We start from the raw sequence: 18,283 nt of genomic DNA on the forward strand, positions 1-18,283 counted from the left end.
ATTTAGACCTGTTAGTATGAGCCCGAAGTCTCAGATGAAATGAAGTAACTGACCTCACCTGTGAGCTGTGACATGGACCCTCTGCTAAGGGCATGGTAATTGTTTGGATGAGAAGAGCCAAGAAGATGACAATGCAATCATGTTAAGCTGGAGAACTCATCTAATCCCAGCTAAACAACTCCTGCTCTAGTAAAAGAAAGTCCAATTTCATAGAAAGTATGCTAACGAACTACACTTTGATTCATCCATTTCAGACATTTTCCTTTCTCTAAGCCATTGACTGTCCACTCCCACACACAGTGGAAAAGAGTATTTTATGGTTGCTTTTTACAAAGCAGTAATGACTACTTTTTTCATACAACTGAGGGAAATACTTTAAAAAACTGAAGAAGTCATTGTCTACTAACCTCTCTGAGGCACTGAAGAGTCAGACACACTCCTGGATCTTGTAACAGCTGGAGACTTTAAGCTATGAGATGCTGTTCCAGGTGACATACTGCTGCTTGCATTATGTTCACTAAAAACATTAGGTGACTGTGCCATGTGTGTAAATGAAGCAGATTGGCAGGGCTGCTCCCATGTCCTACAGTACGCTTTCCGTGATGATTCAGGAGAAAGATGCTGGCTTACCCCTTCAATTGAATCTGGCGTTCCAGGACCCGATGCTACTAGAAAAAAAAGCAGCACATGAAAGGCAGAAAAACGAATTAATTTTTGTTTAACAATATCCTCCCATATACTAAGAAGTATTTGGAGAGTGTCAAAATGTATTTAATTTATCATAACTAAAGGTTTTCTACTGTCTTCATTAATATAAGCTCTTTAAATAATTCAATGACCTACTTTAGAATTTTTCCATTTCTTCTTTCTAGGATTTTCTATTAAACTTATTAGAGTGACTGCATATTGAGTAAATTATAATACATTTGTATCTAGTCACATACGTAATAACACGCAGGTAATAAATGTTTATAAAATTCCTACTATAACTCCTTGTACAAAAAGGTTTTTCATGATAAGAAGCAGCATCTTACCTGGCAGATTTATTGTTTGATCACCTAGGAAAAGCCGTCTAGCAATGCTTCTCCTGTACCAAGCCCTTGGAAAGGCTAGAATCTCACTGAGTCGGCGCATATCGTATTTAAAAGAAGCAGACCCTATATCACAGACAGCTGAAAAAGAAAAAGTATATACACACAACTGTAAACTCTCAGTAGTAACAGGTTTTGGTAACCAAATCTAATTAATAGGTGTTCAATACAGTCAAATACTTCTTCACATAGCAGCATAGTCTCTGCTGTAATGAAAAAATAGTTTTCCTGAGGTGTTGCCATTTCTCCAAATCCAATATTAGATACAAACACATTTTATAAAGGCAAGATGGAACCTAAGAATGTAACTGATGTTGGGTCCTACTTGTGTTGTATGTGCCTCAGACTCCTCATCCGAGGGCTTTAATGGCAGATAATCACAACCATTCTGCTGTTTGCCCAGTAAGTCAAGATCTTACGTGCAGTGGGGGAAAATAAATGAATAACAAATCTTTAAACCCCACTTTAAGGTTCCTTGAGTATTCAGGAGTCCAACTCTCACTGTAGCTTCATAGGCACCAGGTAGCAAGGTGGTGAAATTTGACAACTAGTAACTGAACACAGACTGCAGAACTACCTCACCAAGTTAGACATGCAGCAGCGCAGCCAGAATTAAGATAATAACACACAGCACATATCAGACTAAGAAAGAAGAAACAACAACAAAACCCCCAAAGAGATAAAGAAGAACACTAAAAAGGCAGCTTGTGATCCTGGAGATTTAATACCACATTTAATTGTGCTACATAATCCATTTTGATTCCACCCCCTCCCCCCCAAGGGAGATGGTGTGAAAACTAGACTATTTCTAGTTTTCATATAAAAAAAAGGAAAAAAGGGTGAGTGTAAAATATTTTATCCTATTCAGGTAACAAAAGAGATCTGTGAAATACCTGTTTACTCCGAAATAATGACTTGAAATCACTTCCTTCTGATAATACCTGACAGAAATATCTGCAATACAACTAAAACGACATGTAACTTGAAGCTGACTAAACACAAACTATTTAGGCTTTATCTCTGTGGTAGGTTGGCCACAGCTAACAGCCAAATGCCCACCGAGCTCCTCACTCATTCCAGTCTCCTCTGGGAAAGGGAGAAAACAGAAGGAAGACAAGGAGACTCGTGGATTGAAGTAGCAACAGTTTAACAGGGAAAGCATAAGCTGTGCATGCAAGTGAAGAAACAAAAATTATTCACTGCTTGAATTCACTGCCCGTTGGCAGGCAGATGTTTAGGTATTTGCTGGAAAGCAGAGCCTCAGCACACCTAACAGCTGCTTGGGAAAACAAATACCATAACCACTAATATCCCCCCTTCCTCCTCCTTTCCCTGAGCTTTTATTACTAAGCACAACCTCATATGCTATGGAATATCCCTTTGATCAGTTTGGGTCAGCTGTCCTAGCTGTTTCCCCTCCTGGGCAGAGTGGGAAAGAGAGAAGGCCTTAAGGCTGTGCATGCACTGTTCAGCAGTAGCCAAAACATTGGTGTTATCAATACTGTTTCAGCCACAAATTCAAAGCACAGCACCATATGGGCGGCTATGAAGAAAGCTAACTCCATCCTAGCCACAGCCAGTACAATCTCAAAACATTCAATGGTCACATTAAGTCACACAGACTGGTGTCAGGGACCTGTTTGAGCAAGCCCATTTAGTTATATTAAATGAATCAAGAGGCTAAAAAAGGTGCATCTGCAAATAGGTACTCCAAGTACCATTAAAATTTAATGTACCAATCCCTACTTCACTCAAAAAAGCAAAAATTTTACTACACACTACAAGTAGGTGACTCTCATATAACATCTACAAAAGCTGCTGAGAGTAAAGTCTGTCACTGGAACAGCAGTTCTCTGATTAGCTGAACAGATGGAATTAAAATGAAACAAGCATTTACCAGATATGTTTATCAAGGTAGTATCTATCTTGCTGGTAGCTTTGCTTGCAGACTGACTCTCAAAAAAGGAGGAACCTCCTGAACGCCTTATTCGTGACAGGCTGACTTTCACAAACTCAAGGTTAATGCTCAAAGAATCCTTCCGGCCAGTGACCGAAGTTGGTTCCTCATCCACATTACCTAGAAATAGAAAGGAAAAAGTTTAATCTTCTGTGACCTTCTCAAATCTTCAGTTCAGAAAACCATGCCAAACTTGAACAATGTTCATTAAAGCAAACAAAAACTTGTTCTGTACCTAAAGCTCCTGATCCAGGGGTTAGAGCAGTGACAGCAGATTTTTGTTTTCCAGCTCCATATGGATGGAACACGTAAAGGGAAAAGTCAGACATGCAGGCAGTAAAGCTCAGGCCTGAAGAGCTGCTACTAGAAGTAGTCAAGTCTGACTGACTGCTGCTGTGCCGTGTTCTGCCAAGAGGGCTGCCTAGTCCAGGTGATGAACCTGAAGACAAATTTTTTTTGCAAAAGTTAGTTTTAGTATGAAAGCATTTTCAAACGTGAAATAATACTGACTTAACAGCAATATTAAACAGACCAAACGCACATCGAATTATGCCCTTGTAGCTGCAATGCAGCTTAAATATTTTATGTATTGATGCTAGCCTTCTATAAGAGATAACTGAACTTGCTTAACCAATGCAAGAAAAAACTCCAATATACTGTATCTGTGCAAGCTTTTACGGGAAACTGATACAACATGAAAAAATCCTACTGAAACTCACTCATACATAAATGTCTAGCCTTAAGGTGTGTAAAAGCTCTAATTTTAGACAACAGAACATTATATTTATTTATGCTACAAGCTGTATATAGTATAAACATTCATATACATATTACCTGGTGCTCCAGATTTACTAACTGAATTCTTTGAGCCACTCTGTGAAGTATTGCCACCAACTGACACATTTTCTGATGGGTACGTTGTGCCTAATGTTTCCAGTTCTCCTCGGTTTGAAGAGAAAACAAGATCCAGGGAAGGCAACTTCAGCATACATTCAACTCTTGATACCGGCAAGCAACTGAACTTGATTTGAGAAGGCTGAAAGACAAAAGAAAATAAAGCGTTCAATGAACAAATATAAAATACTAAAACCATCCCAAATTTGGCTTATAAAGTGCCATTTATTTATTTTTTAAATCTAAGCAAATTACAGCCTTTTCAGACTGGTTTTTAGAATTAGTAAGATGACTGTATACAAATGGATATAGATACATTAATTTCAGGCAATCCCTCCAACACTAGGTCTATTATTTGGATCAGTTTTTGGAGAACTTCGACACAGGAAGCCTGGATGCAGCAGAGGACATGTACATCCCCCTCTCTTCCTCCTCCCCAAGTCCATTCATAGCTCATCTCATGTGAGAACTATACAGAATCACTTGAGGTGATGCCAAAAGCCTCAGCTCCCCTCAACATATTCTTGGCCAGATGAGTTTGCAAGTAAAAGCTGAGAGAGGCTACAGATTGTTGTGGGTAATTTTCATAGGCATAAAAAAAAACCCCCATACGTTCGAATATGTTGTTCAATTTGGGAACATAATCAAATTTATACCAGGAAAAATGTAATAGCAATGCTCAGATCAAGCTCGAATGCTCTGAATCACTCTGCGGTAGCACTTTTCTCTCTTACATGTATAAAAAGCCCAGACACGTCAAATATTAAGCAGTATGAATAATGCCTTGTAGATGATAACTGTACATTCCTACATTTTCCATATAAACTGAGAAAATCTTTTATTATTATTTTTGTTTTGTCATGGTACCTATAAACAATGGATAGAAATACTAGTTATGAAAGATAATTTAAAAAAAAAACCTCCAAAAGAGACTAGTAAGAAGTAATGATTAAAAAAGGTTGAGAGCTTTTGCGACTTCTCAAAATAGCTCATTTCTTTGGTCTCCATGGAACCAAAATATGTCAGAACTGCTGAAATAAGTCTTATTTTATCACACTAGGCATTAATATCTCAGAAAGGACACTTCAAAATATTGTTCATTTTTTATTTTTTAAAATGCAAACTTAGAAGCATGGATTGTCTCAAAGACTGTGACTGAAGTTACTTACTATGCTGAAAGTTGAGTTAAAACCTCACCTGAACTCGTACATAAACCACCACGTCTACAGGGAAGGATGAATATGCTGATGTCGAGGACGATACTAACGATGTTGTGGATTCTTCTAAGGGATCTTGTATATCGAACTGTCCCATATCTTCATCCTGTGAACTAACAGCTTTTAACAAGTACAAGAACTCATTAGAAAGTGGAATTTAAAGGGAAGAGCAGCTCAATGCCACCAGAAGACAAGGCTAGAGTACTAGAATACAAATACGCAACTTACCGGTGTAATTTCTTTCAATGGGTGTAATTGGAATGGTTTCAAGAGCTTTCTCTAGAAAGTCCAGTAAGCATGGGCTAATCACCATTTCCTCTGGCAACGACTGGAGCGCAACCCATGCATACAGTTTAGCGGTTTTCACTCCACCACTTCCTTTCCCTTTGGCTGCAACATTTAGAAGATAAATTTGTCTAATGTAATACCACTCAACAGTAACTGATAAACATTAGAAGGTAATTCATAACTAACAGCGGTTTCCTCTAATTCTCTGTATCATCATCTGAAAAGGCATAAATCAGATCAGTTCAAAAAAATTAAGCCATAAGCTTTCACCAAGAAACTGTGCAAAACCAACTATTAGTCTGTCACGCTTGATCGTAATTCCATTGCGCATGTTCTTGACGAAGCACACTTACAACGTTGTCACCATTTTGCTTTTTAAAAAATAGCACTGAAGTCAGACACACACAATTCTTCTCCAAATACACAATGCAAAGTAACCACAGCTGACTGGAAGTGAAAGTGGAATTAGGAAAAAACAAATACATGAGCCTGGGAAGAATGTCAGTTTAAACTGAGAAAATACATCGAAAAAGTAAAACTATAAATGACAAGTCCTACTATATTAATGCAAAGAATAACTAAAGATTCTAAATGAGCATTTTTAAAAGCTTGGACCTATAGCCAGAGTATAAACTAATAAAAAGACTGTTTTCTTCTAAATCTGTGGAAGAGGCTGGCACGTGGATCCATGCTCACCAAAATATAAGTATGCACAGAAGGTATTAGTACCAGCTCAATTACTTTCTCTATGAAATACAGCTATTAGAATGGAGATAAACGAAGATACTGATTTTAAGTTCTCCAATAAAAATATAAACATTAACTAAAAACTAAAACAAAGCTTAAAAATCCTTTTATTTGCTAAAAAAAACAAGCACTGAATTTTCATTCTGTGCAAACTATTCTGTCTAGTGCCTCTGACTAGACTGTCCTATCTTGCTCTTACTAGAGACCAAAGACAATAAGACAAGGTGGTTTCCATTCCAGAGAAAAAGTATTATAAAAAAAGTAACATAGATAACAATGAAAGTGTTTCAAAGCATTTCAGAACTAATAAACATTTATAAAAATACAAGGCATAAAGAAATACAGTAATTGCAGTCCCTAGTTTTGGGAGACATTTATATCATCATACAAGTGCAATTTCCGTAAGCCCCCACCAAATGTAGAACTTAGACATAAAACCAACAAGACTCAGTAACTGTACGTGACATGGTAAAAATTAAAAGGCAGTGATTGGAAAGAGGATAGGACAATACATAACAAAATTGAAAAAAAGCAGTATAAAACAAGATTATACAACATTCAGTAATCATAAAGAGGATGGACACTTAAAGGAGTAATAGCTAATGGCTCAACAGCACAGACAATTGAGGAAGGTGTCCCCATTTCACTGTTCTCTTCCAGCATCTCTGCTGCTTTTATTAAAAAAAAACAAAAAAACCCCAAACAAACAAAAAAACCCCACCAACAAAAACAAACAACCCATCCACACAACTTTTATCAGTTATTAATTTTGCCTGCTCATCAAATTTTGACAAAATTTTGGCTTTGTTTTTAAACTGATATTCAAATGCCAAAGAAGAGAAGAGTGAATGTCTCAGAAGTTGGAGGTGTGGAGGTGCAATCTACGTACCTCTAGATCTGACATGATGTAACAACAGACTCCTGCTTGAAAACAGGAATCATTGGCGATAAAACAAAACTTTAAGTACTAGAACTCATGTTACTCCAAATCATGGTTATTTAAGGGCCTGCAACAGTTGAGGACACTTGTCTGGTATTTTGATTAATCAAATACATCTAAACAGCTGCTTCAGTACTACAAGAAATAACCTAGTTCCAGAAAGCAATAATTTACACATTACTCGTGCAGCAGAAAGCACTTAAAAGCTGAAAGTATTCTTTGAATAGTGTAATGTATGGAAGCAAGGATTCATCTGATTTTTTTTTTCCTTGAATTATGAAGAATAAAGCAGTCAGCATTCACTTTTTGTACAGATGCTTAATGCTTTCCAGTAATAAGCATTATTTTGTTAAATGAAAACAGGAGAAGGCAGCTCATCACTGGGATATGGTGACTTATGACAGAAATATTACTAAGACTGGTTTGGCAAGAGATTTCTAAAAATGCACCTTTATGAACTGCATTCATGCTTCTGGGATCAGGTTTCTGCAGCCAAAATTAAGACTTGATAAATACAGTGCTTCAGGTAATGTGCAGACAGATCTAAAGCTAGTAGATTACATGAAGGAAAAATATATATCCATGATAGTTTTAGAAGGTTATTGTCTCTAAGTACCTGATGGGATGGGTGGGGGTTGGGGAGGAAGTAAGGTGTTAGTCTTGCTGTGGATAGCGCTAGATAAAGGAGGAGATGTGGCAGTATCTTTCATACCATACAGCTTGGACTCTTTGGAAAGGGTTCTTGGCAAAGAGGATCCTCGGGAAGTATTTGGCGATTCAGTCTTTAAAGTCTTAGAGTTGTAGTGCAACTGGAAAGCAAAGAAAGATCAATTTACTTCATACAAGTAGGTCAGTTTCCATACAGCAGTTTGGTGTCACTCCTTCCCTTCAAGAATATTTATTTTTTCATGATTTACAAAAATACCATTGTAAGATATGTTACATTCCAATTCTTGTGCTACAGATATAGCTGGTGCACATAAAGATCTGAAATCTTTGTACAAAAAATAGATTAATTAATAAACTATTAAAAAAAATAATCAAGGAAACACAGAGAAACAGAGGAAATGAACTATTTAGGAACAATGCCTAAAGCTTGCTCCTCACTTTGTTACATCATACGCATCTTGTGCCACCAACTATTTGTTCCTGTCCGCATAGCTTGCTTTCTGTCTTAGCGCATGGTGGAACTATTCCACTGCTAAACACTGGCATACAGAAAGTTGCCTAAAAAAATAAAAATAATAAAATGTTCCAAGAGTTCACACCTCCTCTCTGTGCATAATACACTATCAATGAAAATATAGAACATAACAAAAGCTATAGAGAATGTTTAGTTATTCCTAAATTTGACTAAAAGCAACAGGCAGGACCTGAGGCATAACTGTTATCCCAGAAGATAGCCTGGAATACTAGAAAATGGACACACATAGCCCTTCCACATCAAAACACTAAAAAAGCCAGGCTGTTTCAGGTGAAGAGCATTTGATTTATGGCATTGCCTCAACTGAATTGAATGAAGTTTCCATGCAGCAGTGACCTATTTTTCCTGTTCTTACTCCATAGGATTTCAAATCACAAATACAAGAACATTTCTGTTGTGACCCTTTCTTACTAGGATATAGAAACAATGATTAAAAAACAAGGGAGTGTACAGTTAGATGGTGTTTGAGAGAACATTATCTTAAAAAAAAATAGTTTCTATACCAAGACTCTGACTGCTATAGTAAGCAACACAGAAGACATAGTAAGAGAGCTTTATGTTTTAGTAGGCCAACTACTAAGCTGCCCTTCCCATGAATTACCAAAAGTGAACGGATCTTCCTTTATTTAAAAAGGGCATACAATTATGTAATATCACATACACTGTTTGTTATGGAGCGTCATTTGACATAGAACTATTTCTGATGGTATATAGAAGATTTTCTGTTTCCCCACCCAAGAAAATGAGGGTAAAAACATCTATCAGTTTTCAGTGTAGTATTACAGAAATCATTATTCTTATTTTAGCAGTATCTACGCAACTGAAAAAAGATTTTGCTGAGGCGCTCTGTATATATGAACTTGCACATAGTGTAACAATGTATTTGCTTTGCAACCCTACTTGAGCAGGGACAAAGAGCAAGTGCTTCCCTGCTGAGTTATACCCTCCTTTTACCTTTACATCCACCCCAGGAATATAAAACACTGTTGTTTCCACATCACTAGATTTTGTCTGTAGAGATGATGGCACTTTCTTGCCAGCAAGTAAGTGAGTAGTAGATGCATAATTAGTTTGGAATTTCTTCTTTTTTGAAGGAGACTCTTGATCCAAACTTCTGGAACTCCGATCATAGCTCCTAAAATAAATACACTGCATGTTATTAAAGCAAGCTTAATACTCGTATTAATAAGAGTATATTTTCTAGTATTAAAAAGCCTGTCTAAAACAAATTCAAAGTATCAACTATATAAGGAAGCATTTCAATCTCTACTTTACTGTTTACTTCCTGTAATCTCTACTCTCTGTCTGCCCACTCTGGTTTCACCATTTTCATTATGAGATTATTTCAGGCAATAAAATCTACAAAATTATTGTTATGTCATTAGAGAAACACCTTCCAATGCTCTGTACTCTTACAGTGGAGTTCATCTACACTACCCAACATGATCTGTGAAAACTCTTTGATATGCAGAAAACACTTATCAATTTTCCTTCTCTGCTGTAAAGCCTGTCTTCATATAAATTCTGAAGAGATTCTTTTTCCTTCTGTATCAGTTCTTAGAAAAAAAGTGTTTTGGAAAGACAGAAACCAAATTGCTTTCTAATTACAGATCTCCTATGTGTACCTCTCAGTAAGAAAAAGTATTTCTCATTTGTTCCTGTTTCTAACTATTAGAGTTAAAACAAGTAAATCTCATTTTCTTACACTATACTACTAAAAAATTATTTTTGTTGACAAATAAGTTTCTTAAAATTCACCACATATTAATAACATATTGCATTTTTAAAAAGTAGTGTAAAGCTGCCATTAGATCCCCAATCACATACATGTGAAAAAAGGAGAATTTAAAGACTGAGAATGAGATAAAACCTCATTAAGATCAGATGTAAAGCACTCATTTTGCCTCGGATAATTAAAAAAAAAAAGCATTTCATTAAGAAAGATACATAATACACTCAGAAAATAATGGGAGCCCTCAGAGATCATGAGAAAATACACTAGCAGCCCCACTATTAGTCAAACCGTTATGTGGATTTACTAAGTTGTAAAGTTACTTCTTTGGAAGCTGACAAAAAAAAAAAAAAAATCCAAGTGCTTTGAAAGCCTAACATTTTGTTTATGAAAGATAAAGCATGATTTAAAAAATAAAAACAGGAGAGAGGCATATACTGATTCTTGGTCAACAAATGCAACTGCCCATGCCATATTTGGCCATAACAATTGCAACTTAGGGTGATGCTATAAAGTAGCGATAATTACTATGAATAAAGTGATGGTAACTAATGCATACATTTTCTATGCTTTTCAAACAGCTCAGTGCTTAAGAATCATTACTTAAGTTATAACCATATGTGCAATAAGTGATGGAAATATCAGACAGACTTAACAGCTAAAGCAGAATAAAATACTCTTACCCTGTTCTTCATAAGGTGACTATGGAACACGTTTCTTACCTTCGTAAACTAATGTCATCATGTTCTTGCTGAAGCATTGTAGGGTGCAGTACACATTTTCCACAATCAATTTCAACCCTGATATCGAGTTCGAAGTCAATATTTCTCTCTGTGGTTGTGCCAGTCATACTTCTGTTGGTAGGTGTTGTTGGCCAGCGCTCAGTGAACAGTTGGTGGACAGCAGCGAAGCCTGTTGCTTTCTTGCGAGAGGTACTCCTGCGCAGGCACAATTGTGGATTAGATATTAGCATGACATTTACCTGAACAGACAGTAGGAGGCATTCTTAGACTATGTCCACACTCAGTATTTAATCTTTTAAGAACTGTTCTGGAAAAGGCCTTATCTGATACACAGCAATACAGTGATCCATCTTCCATTAACACATTACTAAGTACCCTTTCTTAGAACAGGGTACTACAAAGAACTTACCCTTTCTTAAATTCTCAATCAAGAAGAGGAACGAAAAGATATATACAATAATTTTCATATTTGTAAATGTTTACATTATTACACGCGCTTTGTGGAGGTATAATCACTGGATAAAACTAAAAGTTATGCTGTGTTTGACAAATCTGTCATCTGGTCCCACTAAAACCTGCCCCATGCCTCAAAAACCTCACTTTCCAAGTTCTTTTGTTCTGCTCCAAGCCCTGAAATTTCTAACAGTTGCCTCCTTTTCAGATCAGAATTCCTCCTTCCCTCACAGACACCTCTGCCTTCATCAGTAACAGATTTTGTAGCTTTAAAGTCAATATTTCAATTGTATTTTCTTAATTTCTGTGTTCTTCCTTAGGAGCGTTACTTACGGTGGTTTCCTATAAAAATACGTCCTCTCTCTTTCATGGTCATCCTCCTTCTCAGAGTCCTCACTGCTTGATGATAAGCTGTCATCCCGGCGTCCTTCTTCAGGCTGGAAGGGAATGCCGGGTGAGAAGACTACTGGAGTTTTGGGTGAACCAAATACTGAGCATGAGCCTTCACTAGTAGATGAGTAATGGGAGGGACCATCAATAGTTACAGACAAAAGGTCCATTTCTGTCTCCTCTGGAAACTGATTATAAAAAGACAAAAAGATATTAAATTTCCACAGATATCATTTCCATCGAGAATGCATTAGATAGCTCTGGAAATAAAAAAGCAAGAGTGCTATGAGAAACTCTGATTCCCAAGTTCCTCATAATACAGATACAGCAGGTGTAGAAATTGCAAGGCAGATTACGAAAAAGAAAGAAATGAAAGCTTGGTGGGGAGGCGTTTGCCATTGGCTAGGGATTGAGCTCAATCTGTTAGCTAAATACGTATCATACTCTGACCAACTCACATGCTCAGAAGGAATGGAAACATTTGATTTAAATTTAAGAAATATTTTGAAAGAAAAGAATAAAAGGCAGCAAAAATCATCATGAACCTTGTCGAGGGGTGAAGCACCCAGGAACGTTAGTGAGGCGTACATGCAGAATGCTAACACAGAATGTACGGCACCGGTTTGCAGTTCTGGGCTGCGCTCTTGGGCACACATGCTTTAACACGAAACGAACTTCAGGCCAAATTTCCAAAACAGGCCTCCTGTTTCTCACATAAAGCATGCCACAATCACCACACAAGCAATTTTTTAACATTAACTTCTTAAAACACCCTGTGAAAACTATCTAGAAGTGTTAGTTTAATACCAGCACTACCTACACAGTGTTACTATAGAGCTACACAGTTGTTGTCTGCAAATTCAAATTAGAGCTCTGCTGAGGAACTAGCATTATAATGTCAGTAAGATTTTTTTCTTTTTTTAATATTCAACATTCGATACCTCTAAGCGTTTAGTAGTATTTTGCTATGCCAACAAAACTTAAGCTAACTGGGCTAATATAGAACAACAACAACAACAACAACAACAGGTAAGATAGCTTTTAAATGTGAACGTATTTAAATGTGTAAAGCACATTCCTACGTTTCATTTCCACCTCTCTCTCAGAAATAGGAATTTATTTCCTGGGAGCATGAGGTGAGTTGGAAGGGAGAGGAAGTACGTTACTATATCCTGAGTTTGGTTTCTTGTTTGTCTGGTTTGGTTTTGCTTTTGTGGATTTGTTTTGGGTTCTTTTGGTTTTGGTTTGGGTTTTTTTTTTAAGAATTTTTTTACTATTTTCCCTAAACATGTTTTTTAAAGCAGTTAAACTCCACCATTTGTTCTCTGGGTATGAAGTTTTGGCACATTCCCTACTCACTACTATTTGAGAATATCTTATTCAACATTAAATACACTAATTGCAAAAAATAAAAGCGTGAGAAGATGTCATCCCACCTAGCAATTATTTTGTACTGGCATTGATGCCCGCAGTCTTGGAACACAATGCAACGGACGAAGGCACACACACTGAAATCCTCTTCTAAAGCACATTTCAAGGCCAGACTTAGGTCTCTCTACATCAGCCTTGATCAGTCTTCATAAATATACAAAAAAATTTCCAATAATTCATTTTACAGAAACTAGCAAGTTCTAGGTCTACATAAGGGTGTAGAAACACTCTAGAAAGTTCATCAACAATCAATAACGTTCTGCTTACATATTTAAATTTAAATGTTTTCAAATTCGGTATACATTCTGTTTAGCGGAGTGCAAAAGAGATGAAACATTGAAAAGCAGCTCCCTGTGAGATAAATTAGTTTGCTGGCAAAGAATATTTGTTTCTTCTCAGAAATACCTGAAAATACCCTTCCCCTGGACAGCTGGATTGTTGTGCAATCCCCAAAGCTGTTTTATTCAACTTAATTAGAAGTGAAAAAAATATATAAATTAAAACAATTACAATAATCTCAGCCATGCAAAACCAACATAATAGGAACATTTTAAAAATGAGAAAATGTAGCAACAAGCAAAACTGAAGATTCAACAATCCATTTCAAGCACACAGAAGGCTATACCTGTAGGGCTACAGCTAAGTAATTAATACCCATTTCCAAAACTCTAAACATATTCAAACACAAAAAATACTAGATGATTTTTTGCACACTTAAGATAAAAATTCCAAACCAATTGTATTACTACTGCATCAGCCTAACAAAAAAAAAAAAGTACCATTTTCAAATATTTTCTCTAATGATTCAATTAATTTCTGTGTTAAGAAACCAAAACACCTCTGTCTTCTATCAAAACAAATCTATCTTCCAAAAAAACATCCATAATTTGAGTCACATACTAACAGAAATAGACACGCAAAACCATACAAGCAATTCAGGTCTGCCTAGGTATACCTATCTCGTGAACTGGTGACCAAATGGCACAGGAAATATAATTATATGGCATATAAAGTAATTCTTACAGAATCCTGTATGTTGAAAGTTACTCTTGGCCCGGGAGATGCAGCATCTACACGGATATCTGGGAGGTCTTCACTGTCTCCTAGTCGAGAGCTGTAAGTAAAAACAAAACACAACAGCTTGTTGAGTCTTACTACAGGATTTTATGGTCATATAAACATTTAACTACGCAAATATAAGGCAAGTCAGTACTTACGATTTTGTTATGGAAGAAAGTATAAAATCATAATTGAAGCATTTAAGGTACATGAAAAGCAAAAAGGAGGGGGAGAAGGAAAGAGAAAGAAGCTACACATACTTGTCCAGCAGTCTATCGCTAGCCAACCACTGCTTATTTCTCTATGCAAGTTTCTGAATCCTGAGCCAACAAGCAGAAATTATAGAATATAGAAATTAATGATCTACCACATGGGACATAATGCAAGTTGGCAGATTATGTATTCTCTGATGCAACTGAAATGAATTATTTGGCCTTATAGTATATGCATACTACTTTTCTTTCACAACCACAGTACTCATTAAGTTTTTCAGAACTTAGTGTTTCTTATAGAGCAACAGAAAAGCCCCATTATCTTTTCCATACAGTTTCTGGTTCTCTTCAAATAACCTTGTGAAAAGGTAAAATGAAGGTGGTTTTCATCTGACAGATCTTGAACTAGAACCTTCATGCCTTCGACACTTGCTCTGCTTTAATTATCAAGAATGCTAATTAATTCAGAAGAAAGATTCCTTTCCAAGGGTCTTGAAAAATTCTCTCTGGCGTACTTATAAAGCTGTCCTTATGCTGGAATATCTGCTGTCTGATATTTTCACATCTGGATTATTTATAAATTTCCATTCACTTCTACAGAACTATTCAAATCTGAAGCAAATTTCTATTAAGAATTTCTATTCTCATAGAAAAAAGTCCAAACACTCCTCTCCACCTTTTTAATTTTCAAATCTTTTATATTTAATACATAATAATGCAGCACATTTTTAATTCCAAACTTCGAATGCTTCAGCTGGATCTACAGGAGCAATAGACTCAAACACATGTATTCTAAAACCAAAGCAAACGCTTTACTAGGAGGCATCATTATACAGCTACAGTTTGTTCAGCAGCCATTAAACGATGAAACAAAATCAATACACACTATACAGGTGAAGAGATTAAAAAAATCATCATTCACAAAAAAAAATAATCTCCCTTTCTTCTTCTCATTACAACAGCCCTTAAGGCAGATGACTGCAAATGAAGTGTAGAAATCAAAATGATTACACTATGCCATTTTTCCTTATATACGTTTCTTCAGTATGTCTTGAAAGCAGGATTCTGTAGAAAACCCTAATTTGTTGTAGAAGTGGAAACTTCTCCTCATTTGACATGCTACTAAGTCTGTCGAAAAAGTTGTTTCAAAAAAAGGTGAAAAGTTGCGTTTTTGAACATGCCTGTCTTCCAGAACGACCTTCTCCTATCCAGTTCCACCACATATAGCCACTGCCTATAGTAAAAGGACTCTTATGGCCAAAGTCCAGTGTTTCCTCTGTTACATATGCTGTTGTTGCTATCACAGATCTCAAATTCCCAGAAGCTTACCTTGTTCTGTCCATTCTCTTCAGAGGTGGTCTTCCTGATGCTGAAATACTCTTAGATCGGCTGTAGCTGGGTTTGTAGCTGAGACCCCATTTGTCTTTCAAGGAGGCAGCCTAAAACAAAAATAATATTTAAATGCAACAACTGAGAACGCAGATAAAAACTCTGGCAAGCTAAAATACTATTTTGTACACGTATGCCAGTAAAGTAAAAAGATTTTTTTTGTTCCATAATAGCTAAAATACATCTCTTATCAGCATTTGCCAGCATCTTCGTCTTGAATCTGGAAACATGTTCACTTTTCATACTTGCTGGAATTGGTAATGTCCTGTTGCTAGGAGAAAAGTATACCCAAAGCTAATAATCTGACCACTTTGACAGACATCCTTCCTAGCTACCACCACAGTAACAGAAGAACATGAGCTAAAATGAGAGCATCTGGGAAAAAACTGCAAACAGATTACTATTTGAAAGATCTTTTCTTATTAATGAAGCATCATACTTAGAGCTCATGCACTAGGACACACTGAAAATAATGTTTTGCCAGGTTTGTTAGCAGGATCTGGAACAACAAGCCATATATATTTGTGGATTACCAGCAACACTGCTTGTTTTTTGCCCAGTTTCTTCTAGCGTCTATGCCTAGTAGCTTGTTTTTATTTTTACATCACCTAATTCTGCAAATATACTGTTTATTTATATGTAGAACACACATATAGAAAGCACACATGCCCAGTGGAATACAATAGGTATCTATCATTTGCCCAGGCAGTTAACATGCTTGCCTCTGCATCTGCATTCATCAGTCCACTAAGGAATCATTTTAAAATATGGTAAGAGGAGTAAAGGACATTTTCTGACTATTTCTTGTTAGTGTGCAAATAAATCCATTTACATTATAGTATCTGTGAAATTTCAATTTTCTTATCACCATTATTACAAGGGAGAAAACCCTTTCCCCACCCCCTCCTAAAGGTAACGGGGTTGCTGAACTATCTGATATTCTTAACCTTCCTTTTCCATTACTAACATTTTCTTTCCTTTAATCAACATGCAGAAAACATACGCAACGCAAGTGCTATCATATTTTTAAAGCTACTTAATACTGCTCACCCTCATACTGGATCTACGTAGCTTTTTACGAACGTCCCGGCGGATATCATTCACGGCCACCGACTCAAGCTGCTGATAGCGCTGAATTTCTTGATTTATAGTTCCTTCACTCGCACCTAATTTTCTGCAGATAAATCATGGTTGAGTTATCTTACAAATAGGTGACGTTATTTTCAGCATTTCAAAATCTGTGTTGCGATTATGTTCTACTTTCCCTGGGAATTATCCCTTTTTCTCATTATTTTTCAGTAGTTACTTATGACTAGTGCCAAATATAGCTGCAGAAAATTTATCCTTATTACATGCTACAACTTTGTCAGGCATAATATTTTGTCCTTAAGAGGACTCTTTGATTTCAAGGTTTCTGTCTCCAAGTGACTTAGCAAAGCAGAGAGAGGATGTAGAACAAACTAGGGTGCAAGGAGACCCCCAAACAGCAGTGCTACCGTGATGCTAACTAAGATGGAGAGTAAGAATGGCTATGCAGCAACTCTCTTGTTTCAAAAAGCCCTAGCTGTAACAACTAGATTAAGGACCTCCTATACACTTTCAAATCACATGACAGCTGTTTAATTAAAAACAAGTATAATGAGCAAATCTGCAAATCCCCAGCAGCATGAAGAAAAATCATCCCACTGTAACAGTCCAAAGCCCTGGCACACCAATGACAGCCTTCTGTAGCAGATTACCTTCTGCAGAAAAAACACACCGCTAAATAATTTTAAAAACTCGGTAAAGCAACTGCTATTTTGAAAGAATCACAGTTTACTGAAGCACGCAAACTGAGAAAAGGCAGGCACAATATATAATTTTGATTCTTGAACTCATATTAGAAGAAACATTTAACCTAAACTCCAAAGTTCAGATACAATTGCCCTCTGAATGGTGACAGCAATTTTATTCCAAGTACAAGCAGTAAAACGTGTCTCCTTGTCATTATTTAACACATAATTACCAAGCTCTGTATTCCCATCCCAGACAGATCCATTTATAGTAAGTCTGTCTTAGGCAAGGCTAAAAAAAACCAAACAAACAAACAAAAAAAAACCCACAAAAGCAGCAAGCCTAACAGACCATGACTGTGAAAAATTGTTAATAAAATTCACAGAAGTTCAGATGAAATCTACAAAATTTGAAATAATTCTTTCTTCAGGGTTTTCTCAAGCGCAGCATAGAGATTTAATTTTAAAATATCACCTACAAGATGCAAAAATAGTTGATTTAAATATTATTATTATTCTTCCAGTGAATGAGACTAAGCTTATTACAGTTACAAAGTAATATATTTTGTTAAAGTAATCATCATGATAAAAAAATCAAGATGAAATTACGATTCTGAATCAATAGGAAATTGATTATAATCAGCCATTGTAATGCAGAACCAGAAAAAAATATAGACTAATTTGACACTTGGGGAAGAACTTGAGAAATTTGAGAGAATACTTGCATATATAGTTTTTTCTTATGGAATCCAAAAGGACAATTT

At 36.3% G+C, this 18,283-nt stretch overlaps 1 protein-coding gene across 9 annotated transcripts in view; it reads right to left on the reverse strand.

The window, feature by feature from the left end:
• BLTP1 (bridge-like lipid transfer protein family member 1) overlaps positions 1-18,283 on the reverse strand; it is a 126,128-nt gene that overhangs the window by 10,882 nt on the left and 96,963 nt on the right. For 4 of the 9 annotated variants that reach the window (XM_069797988.1, XM_069798079.1, XM_069798329.1 and 1 more), the window contains 15 exons: positions 16,798-16,921; positions 15,688-15,797; positions 14,111-14,201; positions 13,493-13,555; positions 11,600-11,844; positions 10,793-11,008; positions 9,293-9,473; positions 7,751-7,943; positions 5,388-5,549; positions 5,140-5,279; positions 3,883-4,084; positions 3,284-3,487; positions 2,989-3,168; positions 1,035-1,172; positions 408-668 (listed from right to left, as the gene is read on the reverse strand). In XM_069797988.1, coding sequence (XP_069654089.1) covers positions 408-668; positions 1,035-1,172; positions 2,989-3,168; positions 3,284-3,487; positions 3,883-4,084; positions 5,140-5,279; positions 5,388-5,549; positions 7,751-7,943; positions 9,293-9,473; positions 10,793-11,008; positions 11,600-11,844; positions 13,493-13,555; positions 14,111-14,201; positions 15,688-15,797; positions 16,798-16,921 — 2,510 coding nt within the window. The remainder of the gene's footprint in view (positions 1-407; positions 669-1,034; positions 1,173-2,988; positions 3,169-3,283; positions 3,488-3,882; positions 4,085-5,139; positions 5,280-5,387; positions 5,550-7,750; positions 7,944-9,292; positions 9,474-10,792; positions 11,009-11,599; positions 11,845-13,492; positions 13,556-14,110; positions 14,202-15,687; positions 15,798-16,797; positions 16,922-18,283) is intronic. The other 5 variants (XM_069798246.1, XM_069797908.1, XM_069798485.1 and 2 more) reach the window with 5 other exon arrangements.

This window comes from Haliaeetus albicilla, chromosome 1 (assembly GCF_947461875.1).
Source record: "Haliaeetus albicilla chromosome 1, bHalAlb1.1, whole genome shotgun sequence".
NCBI lineage: Eukaryota > Metazoa > Chordata > Aves > Accipitriformes > Accipitridae > Haliaeetus > Haliaeetus albicilla.